Source organism: Eptatretus burgeri, chromosome 6 (assembly GCF_056783735.1).
Source record: "Eptatretus burgeri isolate ZD-2024b chromosome 6, Ebu_testis_v1, whole genome shotgun sequence".
Lineage (NCBI taxonomy): Eukaryota > Metazoa > Chordata > Myxini > Myxiniformes > Myxinidae > Eptatretus > Eptatretus burgeri.
The window spans coordinates 39,413,591-39,435,219 of NC_140966.1; the positions used below are offsets into that span (position 1 = coordinate 39,413,591).

At 44.0% G+C, this 21,629-nt stretch overlaps 1 protein-coding gene across 1 annotated transcript in view; it reads left to right on the forward strand.

Annotated features, from left to right (window-relative positions):
* The window catches only part of IQCE (IQ motif containing E), a 152,384-nt gene extending 132,267 nt beyond the window's left edge, over positions 1–20,117 (forward strand). Inside the window, exons 13-14 of the mRNA XM_085887038.1 lie at positions 6,381–6,499; positions 20,006–20,117. Of these exons, the coding sequence (XP_085743164.1) occupies positions 6,381–6,499; positions 20,006–20,117 (231 nt within the window). The remainder of the gene's footprint in view (positions 1–6,380; positions 6,500–20,005) is intronic.
* Positions 20,118–21,629: the final 1,512 nt, after the last annotated feature.

Below are 21,629 nucleotides of genomic sequence, written 5' to 3' on the forward strand. Positions count from 1 at the left end.
ACACATTAAACAGCATCAATCATCACTGATATATTATTCATGGTTTTGGAGCTCCATGAATGAAATCTATCAGGATTCCTGTTCCAGATAAATGGTTTGACTCACCTTGATCAATGCAGTTGTTGCCACCAGGGCCATAGTGAGTGAGGGGTGGGGTGGGGGCTTCTTGGATCAAGGTCCCATGTTTTGAAATCGGCACCCATTTTCTTTGGCCAAAGGGCCAGCCTTTAGAATATGCTAGCCATCAATTCATCAGGCAGGGTTTGTGAATACATCATTATTATGCCCTTTGGCTACAATAAAATAAAAGACCAAATACTGCATTGGAATCATCAGGATTAATCCGAATAAGCAAAGATGGAGTCATCAGGAGGTACCTGGATAGGATTCAGGTTTCGGCTGCTGCTCCTCTACTCCCAAATCCATCCAGGTCCAGCCAAGCGAGCCTTTCAAAAACAATTTGTAAGAATTAATTTCTCTCCAAACAGATGGATGAAGAAGAACATAAAAAAAGAGGAATTAAGACTAACTAGCCTGAAATGACTGTGTTGTGATTCTGCTCTTCTCTTTCAATAACCATCTTCCCTGGGGTGACAAATTGTTTCGTGAGCCTTTTTAGTTGAGAAATTCCGTGCAGCATCATTAGCAGCTTTCACACTATAAAATTAACTTGATATGCTTTCTTCGGTCAATGTGCATATGACTCCAAACCGTCGATCCGCTTCCTCAACTCAATCACAATCTTGTGTCCGAGGCCTATGTCTGTTTTGTATCAATGAAAAAAACATGAATTTTTTGTTGCATGGAAATGAAATTAGAATACAGGACTTATTCCTCACAGAGACCACAAGTCGATTCAGGTTTACACAATAAAAAAGACGAATTTACTATTATTCCTCGTTCACACTAGTGTGGATTGGCGCTCGAAGCTGCAGAGGCATAGGCATCTTTGACCATGCCTGTTTTCTCCGAGAGTGAGGGAAGGGGGAGAATGGTGCATGTGGGTTGGTGGGGGTAATGGTGGATCAGGGGTTGTGGAGGGATGGGGTGGATGGTGCTGAGGGGGGGGGGGTGGGGATGGGAGATGGTGAGATAGGCCAAATATATATATTTTTGCTCTGACTGAATATATACATCCCAGAAATCAGAAGTCAGAACCCAACACGTATAAATATTGAGGAACTCAACACAAATTATTTGATTTTAAATTATCAGTTAGAGCCGGAAGGGAAGGTCAAACAATATCAAAAACTGGACGGGAAAGTCAAACTGCCAGCCGTACAGAGCAGACTTGCCCCCAATACACCGCTTCCCTTGGAGTTCCGGCCGGATTTTTACGTCGTATATTTTCTTTTGCCCATATCTCGATCTCCATCTCAATTAATCAAGTCACAAAAAAAATCAGGAGTGGTCATCGTGGAGTTGTCCCACTGTGATCACACACCTGGTGCCAGCTGCTGCTGTGATAAATTTTCACATGGGCCTCAAAAAGACTGTCAGAATAGTCGACTTGAATGTAAATCGATGTTCACTTCGTGAATGCATGAGTTGCTCCCTCATAGAAGTACACGCTTTCACCGGGTGCGACTCCGTCAGCTGCTTCTACAGAAAAGGAAAAGTACGACCATGCCAGCTTGTGGCCGCCTCGCCAGAATACCAAGTCATTTTGTCGTATGGGTGAGTATTTCAACCTGTCCGATGAGTTCTTTGCCCAGCTGGAGAAATTCACATGCCGGTTGTATGGAAGCACAGTGACAAACATCAATGATTTTCGATACAGGATATTCTGTTTGAAGACTGCTGAGGACCACAGCTTGCTGCCTCTACTAAGGACACTTTGTGACAGCATTGTCTATGCAAATTATCAAGCAGGAATCCACAGGCATGCCCTGAATCGGACGAATGATGCTCCTTCTCAGAACGGTCACAGTTGGACTGTTTAATCCACCTCCATTTCTGTTGTGTGGATAACTCAGGATCTTGCCCCGATGGAAATTCTCAGCCATGTACACTGTGCATGCAAACAGGGCAAGTGCGATACCAAAAGATGTTCTTGTCGCGCAGGTGACTTGTCAAGCTCTGATCTGTGTGGATGCCTTCCTTGCCTGTGATAATAATTCCGCAATGACGACAGAGCTGTCATTCGACAATGCTGTGGACATAACGAGTCTGACAATGAGTGAGTTTCGGTGTAGCCAGTGACAGGCAACTTCATACTCATCCATTTGACACAGAACGGAACATCACAGTTTGGATAGGACATGCATCCTCGCTTTTTGACCCGGTCATGAGCCGCCTCAATGAATCTTGATGTAAACATGAATTATACATGCATTGACTAGATTTGGGGGTAGTTTCCAGCTCACTTTCATAAATGCACACCGTGAGCAAGTATCTGTCTTTTTTATTTTCGATTCTATATTTACCTCGAATGAAGTTAGTTCTGTTTCTGCCTGTTTGCTTTGTGTGAATAATGTTTGATTGTTCGTTATGACTCATCAGAACGTTTCATGACACGCCTGTTTATATATGAATGTGGTAACCATTTCGCTTGGTGACTTGTGGAGTGGTCGTCACCATGATTCTTATTTGCAATAAAGATGGACTGCTAGATCAGCAAGGTGATAAGTCATGAAGATCCTGGATACACGAACAGCTTATAACAATAGTACCCAACACCACGGTCGACAGGATTGAATTAGGTCTATGAAAGTTTGTTAGTGCTCAACTCTTCAATGCCTGAGATACACAAAATCTTGTAATATTTGTGCAGCTTTCCAGGTTGGATCCAACCAAAACTCAAAAAATCTTCGTGACTGTAGTCAGAATGGTTCTTGATATTCATTCGTAGTCATATAACTGCTAATGATGTGGTTATCCATATCTTTTCAAACACGATATTGTGGTAAAAAATACTCATTGCAAGTTTCTACATAGGTACTTAATACACCCCCTAGCATTGAATTGCTACATTAAATAGGTTGTGGAAGGTCGAAATCGGATTCCGCACCTCAAAATACCTCAGAAACGTCTACTTTCACGTATGATCATGATTGGTGTCACGAAAATCGATTTCTAGGCCTTTTTGATCTATCTCAAGGTCTATATAGTGTCCTTGGTCTTGGGCTTTTTTTATGATTCGTTCATCATCCCAGTTGAGCTGACCTCTTCTTATCCATTTTAATGAAGCAGAGTAGTCAAGCCAAGGCCATGATGAAAACGTAGATCAGAGGATGGAAGAGTTGAAATTGTGGATCAGCAGGGCCGGAAGGAATCTCTGCTCTGCAAATGGCAGATCGAAACAACCAGGAACTTATGTCGACTGTTCAGCAGACATGCAGCAGGTCCAGCAACAAGTACTAAACCGCAACGGGCCTGAGAGCTGAGTCATAAAGACAGTCAATTGATCACCACTGGCAATGCCAAGTGAGGGCGTGGCAGGAACCAGCGAGGGGGTATGTAAAAAACTGCCCTGCCGTTCAGTAGACCAAATGCAGCACCAGCCCAAATTACACCACAACTAGTGCAAAGTTGAGCAGTGGAAACACCACCATGAACAGACCATCAATTGCAAACACAACAGCAGTCCGGGAGGGCTTGAGAAGCAGAGACTGGCCAAAGTAGCAACCTCAAACCAAGACGCCACTGAGATAGCCCCTGGATGTAAAAAGATGGTCATCTTGCACTGCAGTTGGGAGGTCCGGAAGTAGCGAGTTAACCTTCTCACGTTACAAGAGAAAAGTCAATATCAGCAGGTTGGCAACAATCCACTGTGAAAAAGAATTGCAGTGAATTAAATAAGTTTATTTATTAAGAAAGTCGTTAAGAGATTCAGAGCTGGGAAGAGCGGCAGCATTCCCTCAAACGGCAGGTTGATCCAAACGGATTTCTTCTTGGGATGCATTGGTTTTTGAAGAGCATTTTGTAGCTGGTGTGTGCATGCGTGTGTGCGTGTGTGCGTGTGTGTAGTTAAATTAAAGTTGTCTGATAATATCTATACCAATTTGGGTTGCATAATTACTCTCTCACACATTGCAGAAGACAAATACGTTTTCACTGCAGATAAACTACTGGCCCATCTGTTTTGTGAAACATTTCTTACCTGTCTCGTGGAATACCGATGATGTATGATGTTTCACCAGAAGGGAATACATGTGCTTTTTTTTTTTGTTTGTTTGTTCGAGGAAAGTGTTATAAACCAACAGGGCTCAGGAGAGCGTCGGCTTCATGTTGGCTCACATCTTTTTTAAAGCCCCAGGTTCAAAAATTGTTTTTTAAGGAGGAATTGATTCAAACATTGGAAACTTGTTCTTCGTTTTGTTGAATTAGTGTAGACGTTAGTTATAAAACACCATATGAGGCTTGAATGAATCATAACTTCATGAAGAAACGCAATTGAAAAGGAGGGGGGACTCATCCCTTGCATATCTGATATATAATTAATCAAAATGCCTTGTTCGGTCTGAATAACTTGTTAAACTTTAAACATCAAGGAAACTGTGAGTTGGAAAAATAAGTAATGAAAATGCAATAGGAAGAAATAATGGAAAGACACATCACTGGATAAATTAACCTTCTTATTGTCATTATAGGGTCGATGCCAATGTGGATATCTGAATACTGATCTACAAAAGCTGTGGATGCAGGCACACAGAGCTAAATGTAAAAAATATGATTGGTTGGCACAGTGTTTAACATTAACAAGGACTCCATTGGCTCTCACCCCCCCCCTAACCCTCCTCCCCCTCTTTCCACATTGAAAAATTGCATCTTTGAAATTATTTGGGAGCATATAAATCACAACGAGGTCATTTCAACTATCAGGATGGTGGAACATAATGCCTTTGGAAAAGTCAATTTGACCTTTTGGAGTGTTGAGACCCCACTTGTGAAAATACATTGGATTAGCCATGGGCATATTTCTCCCCCAAAATGGATCTTTTTCAGGTTTCCAACACTGTCAACATAGAAACAGACATCCCTACTTTGGAAATAAAACTGCCTTTCGCTTGTAAGACAAAGGACAAACTGTTGGGGAATTAAACGTTATCACCTGCTACGTGGAAGGGGGATGGGGTCCATTGCTGGACTGTGGTAAGTGTAGTATAGTCCGTGTATTTCAAGTAGGTTAGATTGCCATGTAACAGAGACCTGTCAGAGTAAGTAGTTTTTTACAAGTGATGCTGAGGAGGCAGTGTACTGTATGTAATTTATAGACCGGATAGTCAGAGGAATATTGTATGTGTAAACACGTCTTGCTTATGGGTGGGGACAGATGAGGACTTGCAATCACAGAGACACATGTGTCACATTTGTCACAAGGCTGATCATGACTTCTCTGGCCGGTGTGTGAAACCATGGTGGTGTAGTGGGCTGTGGAGCCCCGAAGTCGCAATGTGGATGTATTTTTATTGGGGCTGCCCCATGGGTGGGATGGCTCGAGGAGAACTCCTCCCAGGAGGAAGAGGAAGATTGGATCAGGAGTTGAAGGAGGATGAGAATGTGGATCACAGAGGAGTTTGAGAGGCTTCTTTTGTGCATGCGTGTGCATTCTTGTGGTTTTCTCTGAAGAAGTTTTGGGATTGACCCAAGCTTGCATCACCATGTTTTTGGAGAATGGAAGAAAAGGACCTCAGAGATAAAGAGACAGGAGAGCTCCACATGCATGTGGTGCAGAGAAGCGCTTTAAGGAGGAAGAAGAAGGGCCGACGAGGAGGCTTTGTCCTGAAAGGGTAAAAAGAGGACCGCAAGGGCTGGTTGAAGGGCTGATTGTCGTTGGCGCTCCTCGTGGCTTGCTCCTTCATAATGCTCCATTCGGCTTTCTGCATCTTGGGTGCTACTCGTCACTGGCACTGTATGCAGCTGGTTTTCGTCGTATTTGGACTGATTGTCACTGGCTCTCGTCATCTCGCACCTGGCTTCCAAAGTGGGCTGCACTGGGGCCTGCGTCCACCCTGCACATCATCGACAAGGGGGTGTCCCCGCCTGCATTCTTATCTTGTTGTATAAATGTGTTCAGTGGTGCCTCGAGTGGGTTAGGTTTCGCTCTTTATTTGTCATCATTTGTCTATCTATAGATGTATAAAACGAAAAGCATGGTGAGGTGGAGAGATGGTGAAACCGTGAGTCAGTCCAGAAAGCTGTGAAGCCGTCCGTCAGTCTGTGAAGACTATATGCCGATTAATCACATCCTGTTTGAACGTTAGTTTCAGACGACATGAACGTCTATAAATTATTTACTCTTGGAATGTTCCTTTCACAGTGAAGCTGTGTGATTTTATGTCTATTAATTACGTACTGTTTGAACGTCAGTTGCACCCTGACTTCACACACAAACGTCTTAATTACGTACGATTGGAATGTACATTTCGACGCTTTAGACTGCTGGAGCATGGAGCTGGCAGGCTGGGAGCAACAATTTGCATTTATTGCCACATTCCGGTTCTGGGTTTGGAGCGACGAGAGGTCTTCTTCGGGGCTCTCTGCTGATGTTCTCAAAGTTAAGTTTCCGGTCGTTATTTGTCCCGTTTTTTACTGTTTAATTTTCTCACCTACATGTTACTGTGTGTTCCTAGTTCGGTTTTGTTTCAAAAATCGTGCTATTTTGTGAGTATTTTTGTCGACGTTCTTACCGGGTGTTCGAGGCCTCGGCCTTGGCCGAGGCTTGAGGCCTACCGGTTCCACTCGGTGTTCGATCGGTTTTTTTTTTTGTTTGTTTTTTTGTTTATCCTCCCCATTACCTTCAATTTTCATCCTCCCCACTTTCCTAACATCCCCCATTCTCCCAACTAATCTCTTTCTTATCTCAAAAAAATAAAAATAAAAAATACCCAACAACAACAACAACACGCTAACCTTCTCCCGATTCTGCTTCTTCTTCTTCCTCTTATGCCCTCGATTTTTTTTCTACACTTCCATGACCTAATCTGTTGAACTCTCTCAAACATTAATATTAACAACAAAAACGATCTTATAAAGCTTCATCTTCCTCTCTCACACATGTGGTACTCTTTACTGTTTCATAATGCACTACTCTTCTGCTATTTTAACAGACTGCTCTCATTTCGACCTCTCCTTCATTCCTTGCCTAAAAAAATCCAACTATTACAGCGCTTCTTCTCTCCATTCTCTGAATTAGCCTTCATTGCATCCATCAAGAATTGTGTTAAATCGCATCTCTGACCTAAAACTTTTAAAAACCACAGTTTGCTATGGATGTTCGCTTTCCATCAACCATTCTTTTTTTCCAACTTCAGTGCCAACTCACCCTCCTCACCCCTCACTCTCACTCTCAAAGCAACCATCCCACTATTCTCCCTCCAAGCCTCCCTCACACCTCTCTCAAAAATTCCCCCCTCACCTTTCTCCCACCTTTCATCCCCCTCACTCATCCTTCTCAAAGTTTCCCCCCCCTCTCATCAACCAAGCTGCCTCCCTCCACTGCCCTCTCACCTCCATCTCTTCACTCCACCTCCTCAACTTCTCAACTGCCTTCTTCCTTGTCTCTTGTCCCCCCTCTCCCCCAGCACCACAGAGCCTTTTCTCCTCCTCATTCGGCCCCCTCCTCTAGCTATTCTGCAATACCCCACACTCTTTCAACAACCCTCCTTACCTCCCCCCCTCCTCCCTTGTCCTACCCTCCCCCTCCCCCTCCACCCCCTGCACCCAAAGCCTCCTCCCCTACCTCTTCATTAAAAGTGTGGACCTCAAATATCCTGGGCCTTCGCTCAAACCTTTCAGATCTTTCCTTACAGGTTGCCACTGACAAACCAGACATAATCTGCCTAACAGAAACTTTCCTCTCCCAAGACGTGTCTGACTCCCAAGTATCTCTCCCCGGTTACTCCCTCCTCCGGTATAACAGACCTGAGCCTCGTCCTGGTGGAGGTGTTGCTCTCTTCATCAAAGACTCTATTCCTCACTCTCCATGCACTGCTCTCACTCCCCCACACCCCCAGGAATACCTCTGTCTTCAGCTTCCCCTCCACTCCCACCTCATGTTGAAATGTGTACTGTACCGTCCACCGAACAGTGATGACTCCATCTACACCTCACTATCCGAAAATATGGACCATCTTCTATCTTCTCATCCAAACTCTCTCTTCCTCTTATGTAGTGACTTCAATTGTCATCACGCCAGTTGGCGAGGTGTGGGTACCTCTCTCACCTGCCATGGCACCTCAGCAAAAGCTTTCTGCAACTCATTAGGACTGACTCAATCAGTCAACTTCCCGACCCGGATCTCAACCAATGGTACTCCATCTCTTCTGGATCTGATTTTTACAAATTTCCCTGACAATATCTGCTGCTCTTCCTTCGCTCCAATCCGTTCTTATGACCACGTCCTTGTCAAAGTGGACATCTCTCTGGCTGTTATCAGAGAACCACCTCACCGCCGTCGAGTCTGGCATTTCACTCAAGCCGACTGGCAGGGTCTCCTAGCAGCCTTCAAACTTGCAGACTGGTCTCCTATCGCTACTTTCTCTTACATCAACTCATCCTGGGAATTCTTTCAAAGAAACTTGCTCTTCCTCATGCACAGATTTATCCCCTCTCGTGTTCAGTTGTCCTACCCTTCCTCCCGCCCTTGGTTTACTGAAGATTGTGGCGAGGCAGTTGTCCTGAAGCAACTTGCCTTTGCCTCTTGGAAAGCAAACCCAACTGAGGGTAATCGCAGTTCCTTCCACAAAGCTCGGAACAAGTGTGTATCTACCCTCAGGAGAGCCAGAAAACAACATCTTTCTCATCTCAAGTCTGAACTCTCAAACCTCTCTCCCTTCTCAAAATCCTGGTGGCGTTTAATCAAATCTGTTTCTGGTGTATGTTCCCCCTCCATCCCCTCCCTTACCTCAAATGGCCGCACTGCTGATACTGCACGTGATAAAGCTGAATGTCTAAACTCGCTGTTTGCAGCAAAATCTTGTGTCCTAAACCCATCACTTTCTCTACACACTTTACCCAGTCACACCCAACTGTCCCTGGACTCTGTGTCCTTTTCTCCTGACAAGGTGGAGAGCTTGCTTTCAAACCTCGAGTCAGTTTCTGCAACCGGTCCAGACGGCATCAGCCCACGTTTCCTCAAAGCCTGCTCTTCTGCTATTGCTCACCCTCTCTCTGTTATATTCACCCTCTCATTTGCCCAATGTCATCTGCCATCTGCTTGGAAATCTGCTAACATCACTGCCCTGCATAAAAAGGTGCAAAAACAGATCCCTGTAACTACAGACCAATCAGCCTTCTCCCAATCATCAGCAAGGTTATGGAATCCATCATCACTTCAGACATGAAATCCTTCCTCTTCTCCAATGGCTTGATTTCCGATCATCAATTTGGTTTCAGACCATGTCACTCTACCCTGGATATGCTGCTTCTGCTCTCCCATCAATGGATGGAGGTCCTCAATGCCAGACAGGAAATCTGAGCCGTATCCCTGGACATATCACATGCTTTTGACACAGTCTGGCACCCTGCACTACTCACCAAACTCTCTTCCCATGGTATTCAAGGCCATCTCCACTCATGGCTCGCTGACTTCCTCTCCTGTCGCAGTCAACGTGTGGCCCTAAATGGAGTTCTTTCATCCCCTCTTCCTGTGCAGGCTGGAGTTCCTCAAGGTGGCGTTCTGGGCCCTGTTCTTCTTCTGGTTTTCATCAATGATCTCTCCGACTCTCGGGGAAATCCTCTATTTCTCTTTGCCGATGACTCCACCCTCTGCCATACCATCTGTCATCCCTCAGACCGGCAAGCAGCAGCTTCTTCGCTCACTGCAGATCTGGATAAAATCACAAACTGGTCCAACATGTGGAACATCTCTTTCAATCCAGACAAATCTCACACTCTCACTATGTCTCTTCGAAAGGACCGTTTAGAAAACCCCCCAATTCACTTTCTCAACAATCCTCTGGAAGAAGTCTTTTCTTTCAAGCTTCTGGGTCTCACTATCTGCCATGACCTTTCCTGGGAAAGTCACATTTCCAACCTCGCCTCAAAAGCCAGTCGCCGACTGGGAATCCTCCGTCGTGCAAAGTCCTTCCTCAGCCCTCTTGAGCTCCTGACCACTTACAAAGCTTTTGTCCGTAGCCTGCTGGAGTACTGCTCTCCCCTCTGGGCTGGTGCTCCTGCCTCCCACCTTTCTCGGCTTCACACTGTCGAAACCAGGGCATTTACGATCATCGGCATCTCCCACAATGAAGCTGAGTCTTTGGGCCTCTCACTCAATCACCGCAGGTTGGTCGGTGGTCTTTCTGTCTTCTACCGACTCCTCTCCAGCCTTGCCCCCCCTGCTCTCTCTGCGATTTGTCCCCACCACATTTCCACAGGGCGCTCAAGGTCCGCCAACAACCCCCTTCTGGTAAAACTACCAAAATCACGAATCACTGCTCATCTTCACTCTTTCATTCCTCTTTTTTCCCCGCCTTTGGAATAAACTTCCTCACTCTATTCTTTCCCATTCTTCCCTCCAGGCTTTCAAAACAGCTGTTCACCACCACCTCTTATCTTTCCCCATCCAAATCCTCGATCTTTTCTACCCCCGATAATCGACCCAAGCCCACTTCCTTCAATTCCCTTGCTTACCTTCCTGAAAGTCCCTGTAATGTCCATCTTCTCTTCGCCATGTTCCCCGTCCCATCCCCAACCCTCTCCCTTCCACAGTTCACCTAATGTATCTGTTCCCCACTGTTTTGTCCCTTCCACTCCCGCCCCTCTTGTCTCATGCCCCCTTGCTGTGAGTTGTGTGTTAGCTCTCATACGAGCCTCGACAAGGTATACAAAAAAAAAACCCAATGTCACCCGCAGGGTGACCTGTATCTTGCCAAAAGGTGACCATGTGTGACTTCTTTAAGGTCACACTGAGGTGAACAGAGCTGCTATCCACCAGGAGCGACTCCTTGAGGAATATCTGCCTACGAGAGATTCTGATGAGAATCATTCTACAGAGTAACCATGAAAAATATGCTTTTGCCTCATAACGTCACCAAATGACGTCATAATGTCTCAAGCTTGACATATCTAGAAAGCACTCATCGAGGTGTTCAATTTAAGGTACTTCACGATATGGTTCCTAAAACTTGAAAATTTGACCTTGGGGTCAAATATGTTTGACCTGAGGCGCTAACCATGAAGGTCAAGGCCAATCGCCACCAAAAATTAATCAGCTAAGCGCCAGACCATGAACTATATTCCCATGAAGTTTGAAGACGATCCGATCAAAATTACTCAAAAAATAAGGGTTTCGTCGACTCCCCTGATTTGCGACAAAGTGACCTTGACCTTTGACCTTGACCTTCAAAATTTTGTGCACTGAAAGGGACCTCTATAGACCTCTGATATGCGAAGTTACAAAAATTTCCGATGATAACTGTGCTCTGCAGAATTTTTTATACGTGATTACAGACAAACAAACAAACAAACAAAAAAAAAATAAAATAAAAATAAAAATAAAAAACATACAAGCTGACTTACATGTCTTGCAAAAACTTCGTTTTGGCAAAATAAAAACATACAAGCTGACTAACATATCTTGCAAAAACTTCGTTTTGGCAAGATAAAAAAAACATACAAGCTGACTAACATATCTTGCAAAAACTTCGTTTTGGCAAGATAAAAAACATCTCATGCAATTTCAATGCTTTAATGATGGCAAGATGCACAATTTGAAACTGTTCGATATATGTAGCTTTATGATGCCTGGGTGCGGAATAAAAATTTGTATTGGTATCAGAGCCAGTGACCAATTGCAAATTAATAAAATGTACATATATGTATTAGCTGTTGTTTCCGTCAAGTTTAGTTTGAGTACAAAGCGGGCGCTGACAGACTTTGCATTTTGGGATGCTTTTGAGTTGTTATTATTACTAGTACGTGGCCATACGTGCGTGGCCGTACGTGCAAAAAAAAAAAAAAAACTTTCAAACCGCGCACCAGAAATAACAACCACACAGGCCGTTCCTTCGCTCTCGCGTGGCCGTACGTGCGTGGCGGTATGTGCGTGGCCGTACCTGCGTGGCCGTACATGCAAACCCCCCCTCCAAAAAAACTTTCAAACAACCACACAGGCCATTCCTTCGCTCTCGGGAACGACGACTGGATTGGGGCATTGTGTTTATCTATAAATGCGCATAAGGAATCGAGAAATTATATATTAGAATACAGTGTCATCACAATCCGGAAATCCGTACGTTGTAACCCGTAATGGGGAACGTGGCTGAGGATCTCTTCCCCAACGGCCACGCCTATGCAGCAACGTGTCCTGTCATTGGTTGGTAAATAAATGGCCATAACTTGGGAAGCACTTGTCCGATTAATATTGTTGCGAATTCGCGCCCGCCGGCGTGCGATCGACCGCGTGTAGCCAAAAGCGGCCGCCTCGCCCACCGGACGGACAATTCAGTCGTGACCCTCCGGGAACTACCGCCCGGAGCCAGTCAGGGGTGGGGGTTTAACCTCACCACGATCGTGCCAATTGCCCACCCGCGCAGGATAGGGTTGCTCGCCAAATTCGACCTACCTAAGTACCTGCGCGAGTGGTCGACCGGGCGATCGTACTTCGACGCAGGTCGAGTTCGGACACGAACCGCTGAAGCGGTTCGTTCCGTGCTGCAGAGATAACCGAGCAGAGTTATCATCGACCTCGACGGTTCCGATTAATTACCGGGCGTTTTAAACCCACTATCAATCCCTTACGTGATGCAAGATGGAGATTCAATACAAGGAAAAGACGAAGTGAAACGGGAAAACAGTTCACACAATGCACTTTATTTACACACACAGACAAGCACGTATATACAGCCATATAGTCATGCAACAAAAGCAAATGCAATAGAAAGAGTGACACCGAATAAAAGAGGCAATGAACAGGCACAGACACTTCGGCAGTTCTACTTATTGGACACAGCGCCACAGCATGCATTCAACCCGAAAGAAAGAAAGCCACCCTCAGAGACAAGGAGGCAGACAGGTCCGTAGACCAAATGTACGTGGATCCTGGAGGATCGGCCAGGTCCACGAGACCGGGAAGGTCTTACCCACGTCCTCGTGACGCGATGGCGGGCAAGCCGCAATGTTCGCGCTGCTGCGTCCTGACTCCGTGCCCCTGGCGTGGTCAGCGAGTCCTCTCCGGCGTGCTCCGCGCGAGTGGTTTTGTTGGCACCACGTTCAGGGTGGGGGAGGAACGGGCCCCCCCCCGGCACTATCTCAGCGCGGATGGGGGGGGGGGAATTGCTGATGCTCAGGGAGAGGGAAATGGCTGGCTGGTTTGGACCTCGCGACGAGACGAACGACCCCTACACCGCAACCTTGTTGCCGACCGCCGTCTTCGCTTGACTTGAACTTGAACTCGACCAGCCGCCTGCAACCGAACCGCGCGAATTCCAACTCCCTCCAACTTCCCTGCAACTCTTCAACTCTTTCCAACTCCCCCGCACGAGTCGCCTTGCGCTCGCATCTTTATAGGCCCCAGGAGGAGCCTATATGCAAATATTTGGATCAAAACGCAATTGGAGGCGGGGCCACGCCACCCTCTGTTCAGCCATTGGTCAGGCAAAAAGGGGGAGTGAAGCATTCCTGATCCGCTTTTCGGGGCGAAAGGAACGCATTCACAGCAGGTTCGGAGGCGGGGCTACACTACCCGATGCTCGGTCATTGGACGGATGAAAAGGGGGTGTGAAGCATTCCTGATCCGCTTTTTGAATCAAAAGGAACGCATTCACAGCCCATGGCACGACGTGTGGTAGAAAGGCGGAGGTGGTGGGAGTTTGGTTGTTGGCGGGCGTCGTTTGATAATGGTGGTGAAATGATGTTTGCGGGATGGAATTGTCGAGGTAAAGAGGCGAAGGTGGTGGTGTTTGAGTTGTTGGGGGATTAATGGTCGAAAATAACAATAGAGAAAGAAAAAATGGCTAACTCAAAGCGTCGCAGCCCAGATGAATCACACATATTCCCTCTATACAACGGGTTTTGGGCTAACTACACATGGATTTACCGAGATATCTCACCTGAGGACTCTTTATGGTGTAATGCGAATTTCCACAACCGTAACAATATCAAACCTTGAAAAGGCACATACTCAGGTCCCCAGTAATATAGCTGGCAAGTTTCAATTAGCTCAGACCAGTGGTTGTCGAGAAACAGCCGTCACACACACACACACACACACACACACACACACACACACACACACACACACACACACACACACACACACACACACACACACACACACACACACACACACACACACACACACACACACACACATTGCTTCAATTATGGATAGATTATTAATTTATTGTTATTATTTTCCTTTGCATCCAAGGTTGCTCCTTAAGTGTCGTCTCTGTGGATTTATCACAAAAAGCCTTCCAAAAACTTCATTCATAGTCAGTGCTTGGCAGTCTGCTGTTTTATGTTTTCTTTGCTTACATTTTCTTTTTGTGGTCCACATACATCCAGAAAATTGTTTCCTCAGTGAAGGAGAGTCATCAAGGTCACAAAAAACATGCAGCACATAAAAAGAAATACATTTGCCTGAAGTCTTGATTTGAAAACAGATTTCAAACAGAACAGCAATAAGAACAAAATGGTCACCATGTTGAGCTTAGCTGATGTCCAAGTACCCAGCCTTTTCTGTATCAACCAATAACTGGTGGCTGCAAGTTAAATATGCCATAACTAGCCCTCAGATTTACTATGGGGGTGGGATTGTACTAAATTTAGAAAATTAAATATGAGGAAACTACATATATCGAGAAGCAAGAATGATGAGAGAAAGAAAGCAAGGAGGATAGGGGGAGTGTGAAAGGAGTGAGAGAAGGGAAAGGAGGCCTGGAGGGGTTATGAGTATTCAGGAGAGGGGGAGGGAACATCAATCATGTAAACGGCTTAAGGAAGGAATGGAGGTAAGAGGTGATGGGGTTAAATTCTGCTATTTTCTCATATGTATAGTAATACATAGGTGACTTCTAAATGTAAGGAAAAACGGTGATGTCATTTAAAGTGTTATTTGCTGCCAGATATTTAGCCCTCATGTGGATACTATTAGAACAGCAGCTTGCAATCTGATTTCATAACCATCCCAATGAGGATTCAAACATACGTTGTGACAGATTCATTGGATCACTGCTTACTGTTTGCTTATATAGGAATTGAAATTATTTCAACATTTGTCTGACAGTTGACATGGTTTATTAATTTTTTTGCTCTCTCGAAACAGGACATTTGAGATATTGATTACAAACTTTAAGCAGAAAACTTTTCTATCATCTAACTTTTTCTTGAACTCTTGCTAGTGGGCCAACTTAGCTAAATATAGCATAACAATTGTGCATTTTGTGAGGAAAGCACCAAATTTGGCACACTAGTAGCCTATCGTATTATGAACAGATTTGGCTATTTGGCCATTTCAAAATTTTTGATGGCAGTGGAAAATGGCTGCCACAGCCATCAGCTGATGAATTTGAGATGGCCCAATATCCAAATCTGTTCATAATAGGTTAGGCTACTAGTGTGCCAAATTTAGTGCTTTCCTCACAAAATGCACGATTGTTATGCTAAGTTGCCCCACTATGTATATTTTAGAAAATCCACTGATGACAGAATCAGAACTTATCTCTGACTGTCGGGTTCTTGGTCTGCTTAGATTTTGATTGGGCTCCTTTCTCTACACATTTTGCTCCAGCAAATATATTACTACTCGTATTTTACTTTCATAAGCTAGGCTGACACTACAAAACACTTACAGCCTTCAGCCATACCTTACACTGCATCTCTTACTCTCTTCCACTCATCACCAATTCCTTTATCTTTCCCACTTATGTAACACTCTTATGAAATCAACTCACCAATTAATTTGATTGTAAATGTGTAAGTCTATACTCCTTTGCATTCCCCTACTTGCTAAAAATAGTGCTTTCTACAGACGTCTCGTCCTCAGTAATAACTGTTGCAGTATCAATTTTCACTGCACTGCTACACTTGCAAATGTCGATCTTTAAAGTGCGTCCTCCCGAGCTGTCCATTTGGCCTTGCTGAGCCTGCTGTATAGATTTCCGGGTTTGTAAATTATCTTCATTATTTTGGATCTCTTGGATAACCATGTCCTTTTTCTCTTTTTTAAAGAAAAACTTGCCACAGTACAATGCCTTAACCAGCTTAAACTTGCCACAGTACAATGCCACCCCAGACAGACCAGGAGGTAGTCCAAGCCATTTTCTCATCCATTTGCTAATCATACCCTCATTTTTTTTCTCAACTGTACTCATGTTAGAGATCAGATGTGGCCAAAGAAGGTTTGGCATTATCATAAAGTGCACACACCACACCTTAAGTTTACCTGCTAATCCACTTTTATCAATAGTGAGAAGACTTTCTCTTGTTGTTTCTACAAATTAATCTCTTCTTCTAATGTCTTTCATCGTTGCATCATACCAGTAGCCCAAACCTTAAACTGGCTGATCTGATACTATTGGGATATTCTAGCCTGCTATTGTTAAATGCACTTCCTCATTGACCTTCCCTTTTTTAATTGAGAACTTCTGGATTTATTTCATTTGAAGTTCACATGACACCAACTAATGAGGCTTTCTAATTACTGTAACATGTTACTAGCATCCTCTATATCTGACACATGTTGTAACTGTTGTACCATCTATGGAGGCTTTCAGAGAAAGCATCAAAAAACCGCTGCCTACATTGGTTCCAGATGATTAGCTCTCAGAAGATTTGAGAATCACTTTCAATGCCATGACTAATAAAATCCTAGATACTGTGTAACTAATTGCTATTCCAGTCTGAAGGTTAATACATTCTGTATCAATATCTTTTGTTGAAAACATTATTTGAAAGACTCCAAAATTGACTTTCAACATCTTTCTCATTTGATCAGGGATATGGTACATGTGCAGTGCCAACCGTAGCAGTTGATGTGGTAGTGAGCCAAAAGCATTGGCGAGATCTAACCAAATTACATGAAGATCCAGTCTTTCTCACTTGGCTCTTTGGATAACTTTCCAGATCATACAGACATGTTCTTTCTAGTCACCTGGTTTCCCAGGCACTTTTAAAAATCTTTCCCTCGTTTTCCTCCTGAATTTTCTTCTCCTATCCTTTTCTACCCGACTTAATGCAAAATGTTCTTTTTTCAAACCAAGTGAAATCTTTTTTCATTCTCAAACTCAGTAGCTCTCGGAAACTTTTTTTTTAATAGTATCTGAAACTAGTCATAGAACTGCCACACACACACACATTTCACACACATAGACAAATAGACGATTAAATGAGACACAACACAGGCCTGTTAGACGAGACAAACACAGCTAGTGATCTTGGGGAAGTGCTATCACTTCCCAATGTACTCAAGGTACCAGGGACATCATAACAACAGCCCCACCTTACCTCACTGAGCGAGGCATTTCCTCAGGAGGAATTTCCTCATCCCCATGGATGCCAACCCATGGGGATTGTCCGTGCTCTTATCCATTTAAGTGCTGAAATCACTGTGTACCATTTTTAAAGTCTTTGGCATGACTTGGTTGGGTCTAAACCGCCAACCTCCCAGACTCGGAGTGGACGTTATAACCATTACACCACCGAGTTCTGATGATTCTTCTCTTTTCTGAGTCGTTCCACTTTTTATTACCTTCTACGTTTTCTTTTATGATTCCTTAAACTTACTAGTTTTAATATTTAATTTCCAAACCAATGATAATGAGAAATCATATGCAAATGCAAAGCCCGTCAGCTCTATATTCAGACTTCTTCTTCTTCCGCATGCTAAACCGTACCTTTGACCTTTTGACTAGATTCTTCATTTGTCATCTCCATATTCTCATAATAAAGCTATGTTGAAAATTTGATGACAAAAGCTCAAATGCTAAAAAGTTACAGCTCCCAAAAGTTCAAATGATGATTAAACTTTCAGGGCAATTGAATGAAAATTGATGATTTTATGTGACACTGACTTTTAACCTTTTAACCAAATTATTAATTTGCCTTCTCCATATTTTTATAACTAGTACGTGCCCGTAAAAAAAAAAATAATAATAATAAATAAACCACACAGGCCGTTTCTTCGCTCTCACGTGCCCGTACGTGCGTGACCCGGAAGTTCGATATTATTCGCAATTACGATTATTCGCAATTTATTTTTAATACCCAATTATTCAATTAGCGCCAATGTATTTTACCTTTTCGCAATGTCGTGGCAAGGAAAAACAAAAAGAGAAGAGAAGAGAGAGAGAAAAAATTTACTTCCTGGTTTGGAGCATACCAGCACACTGATGTTCCCGAAATTTATACACCGTCTAATATGAAAACGATCATAACTTGGGTCATTGTGTTTATCTATAAATGCGCATAAAAAATCGAGAAATTATTAGAATACACGAAGTCATCACTCTCCGGAAGCCCGTACGTTGTAACCCGTAATGGGGAACGTGGCTGTGCTTCCCTTCCCCATCGGCCACGCCCACGCAACAACGTGTCCTGCCATTGGTTGGTAAATAAATGGCCATAACTTGGGAAGCACTTGTCCGATTAATATCAAACCTTGAAAAGGCACATCCTCAGGTCCCCAGCAGTATACCTGGCAAGTTTCAATTAGATCGGACCAGAGGTTGTCGAAAAACAGCTGTCACACACACACACACACACACACACACAGATTGCTAGAATTATATATAGATAAAGCTTTGTTGATAATTTGAGGACAAAAGCTCAAATGGTAAAAACCAAGTTATTTCCCGGACATGCACGCACGCACGCGCGCGCGCGTGCTCGCACACACACACACACACACACACACACACATCCATCTCCTGCTATACAGGGAACAGGCTAATAGTAGGAGAGCTGGCTGAGCTTCATTCTCAAATTTGCGCCCAAAAGGTTCGTTGATCTCATTGGCCAGTGAAGACCATCCGATTTATAAAAAGTGATTTCTTAAGTGCGGCTTTCTTGGGGTTAAGGATTATTTGATCCTTCAAGTAGACCCTTCTAGCCCTTCCAATCTAAACATCGCAACAAAACTGCCCCTTCGGTATTTGGGCACATAGTGTGAGATGTGTTTTAATTACATTTGTTAAGAAGTTTTAATCCCTGGGGTTAACGGATAAGAAAGGGCTAATTAAGGGTTCATTAAGAGTTCAATCTCAAATTGGCGCCCGACACCCGTTCTGATCTCATAAGATTGCTTTACCCATCCACCAACTAAATTCATCACTTAAGAACGATTTTTGTCTGGGGTTTATGGATAAGAAGGGTCTTAAGGGCGCAAGGGTCTTCACATAGCCCTTGGAAAAATAATTTGATTGAGCTGATTCCCATTCATTTACATGACGGGGGTCTATAGATAGTTACAAAAAACATAAATTACAACCATTTAAGAAACATAGTGCCTGGGGTTAATGAATAAGAAAGGGCTAATTAAAGGTTCATTAAGGGTTCAATCTCAATTTGGTGCCCAACACCCGTTCTGATCTCAAAAAATTGCTTTACCCACCCACAAACTGAATTCATCACTTAAGAACGATTTTTGTCTGGGGTTTACAGATAAGAAGGGTCTTTAGGCCACAAGGGTCTTCACATAGCCGGAGAAGGAAACACGAGAGGCAGAGGGCACATTGAGATTATGAAAAAAGAGCGATGACGCGGGTGTAATCTATGTTGATTCTAATGTCGATTGTAATATATGTGGCACGATGATCATCAAACGCAAGTGATATAAAGGCAAGATGAACACACAACATTCTCAGTGAAATCGATTTGATATACACTGACAGGCCATGTTGTGATAACCGGGGGACAATTCAACACATTGGGGGTCGAAAAATGAACATAGCATTAGGAAATTGAAAGTGAAGAGGGTGACTATACGATGCACTGTCACTGTCATTATGAGTTTTATTAGGTTACTTCAAAATATCGTCCCTGTTCTAACAGTCAGAGGGAGATGACATGACAATGCCGTAAACACAGAATGATATAAGAAATCTGTCAAATGTGCTCGAAGATGGGTCTACGTCTGGCTCACGAACAAATGCATTTTTTTTAACAAACTCCAGATGCGTGTCTCGACTCCACTTCTGAAGTGTTCTCTGAACCAGAGCCAGCTATACGAATAATATGATAGGTTATCAAAAACTAAACGTGCTACATATCAGAGACTATAACGAATAAAAATTACTGACCATTACAAAGTAAAAATAACTTTGAGGATCTCAGCCCACCTAAACACGCTTGACATTTCAGGTATTTTGGCTCATTCACCCTTCAGAATTATCACTATCATGATCATTCATCATCATCGTTGTCATCATCTTCAACATCATCATCATCACTTCTTGCTTCACCTTCAGATGATGAATCGATCATCAGATCATCCGTTCTGGATGGATCACCGTCAGCGTCCATTTCAACTGGTATTTCTGGAACAAGCACCTGGGGCAGTTGCTGTCCATCAAATCAGATGACTCTATAGTGACCATCAACGATTTCCCATCCCGCAGTTGGAGATTTCGGTATGGTAGCCAGGTGGGAACTGCCCCACATTGTAGCCACAAAACCAGTCCTTACACTATGTGGCCGCAACTCAGCTGAGCAAGGCGGGATGCTGCTGCCTTTGATGCTCTTCAGTTTGTCGAACGGTCTCATGGAATTCGATTTGCGGTTATACGTGCGATTGACAACATCGAATCGGTAGTTGTTCAGCGTCGTGGTCTTTTTCGCACTGTGCATGAAGCAGACAAACTCCTCGAGGACGGCAAACATTTCATCGTCCGGCTCTTTGTAGCTGAGGGATGAAAAACCCCGAATGAACTTGTCGTGGGCACACATTATATCATACGGCCGTTTCTTCCCTTTCCTTGCGAATGCTGATGTGTAGTCACATCCTGTGAATGCATGCAGGCCAGGCAGAGCTGCGCACACATCCGGACCGATTTGCGCTGCTACATTAGTAACGTTCACGTAGCGTCGATTATCCTTACCGGACGTCCCAACTTCCATCCAAATTGTACATGTAAATCGATGAACATGGTGAAGGAGAATCACCAGTATGTTGGTGTCCGAGGCACGTACTACAATGTCGCCATCTTGACAATCAAGGTCAGCCAATGTCAAATGGAAGCACAATCTCGTGTCTGCCTCTGGGTGATTACAGAACAGATCTTGAATTAATTCTTTCTGCACTGCACCATTCACAACAGAATACTTGGCACATTTACCGTTGACACCGAGGAAAACGATTCTTCCTTCCAGAATGTGTCGGTACTGCTCCCCAGCCCAGTCATCCATCATGAATTCCGGTAGACCTCTCTTGAAGGAACTCAATTTCAGAGCTTTCTCCATGTTCTTCGGTCTTATCTGGTCCGGGCCACTGATAACGTAACGTTGCTCTTCGGCTCCTCGTCTTTCCCGTTTGCAGTCCTTAATAGAAGGTTCCTCGTAAGTGTCAAACGCTATGTCTATATGTTTTGACTGGTGGGATAAGGCCGCAACGAGGATAACCCGTGACAGACCACCGCAAGTCGGGGGTAGGTTTGGTGGGAGACAGTGAAGGAGAAAATTTCCATCTATCAGATGTACCTTCACATCAGTCGGATGGCCGTGATCAGGTACTGTTTTCTCCAGCTTGT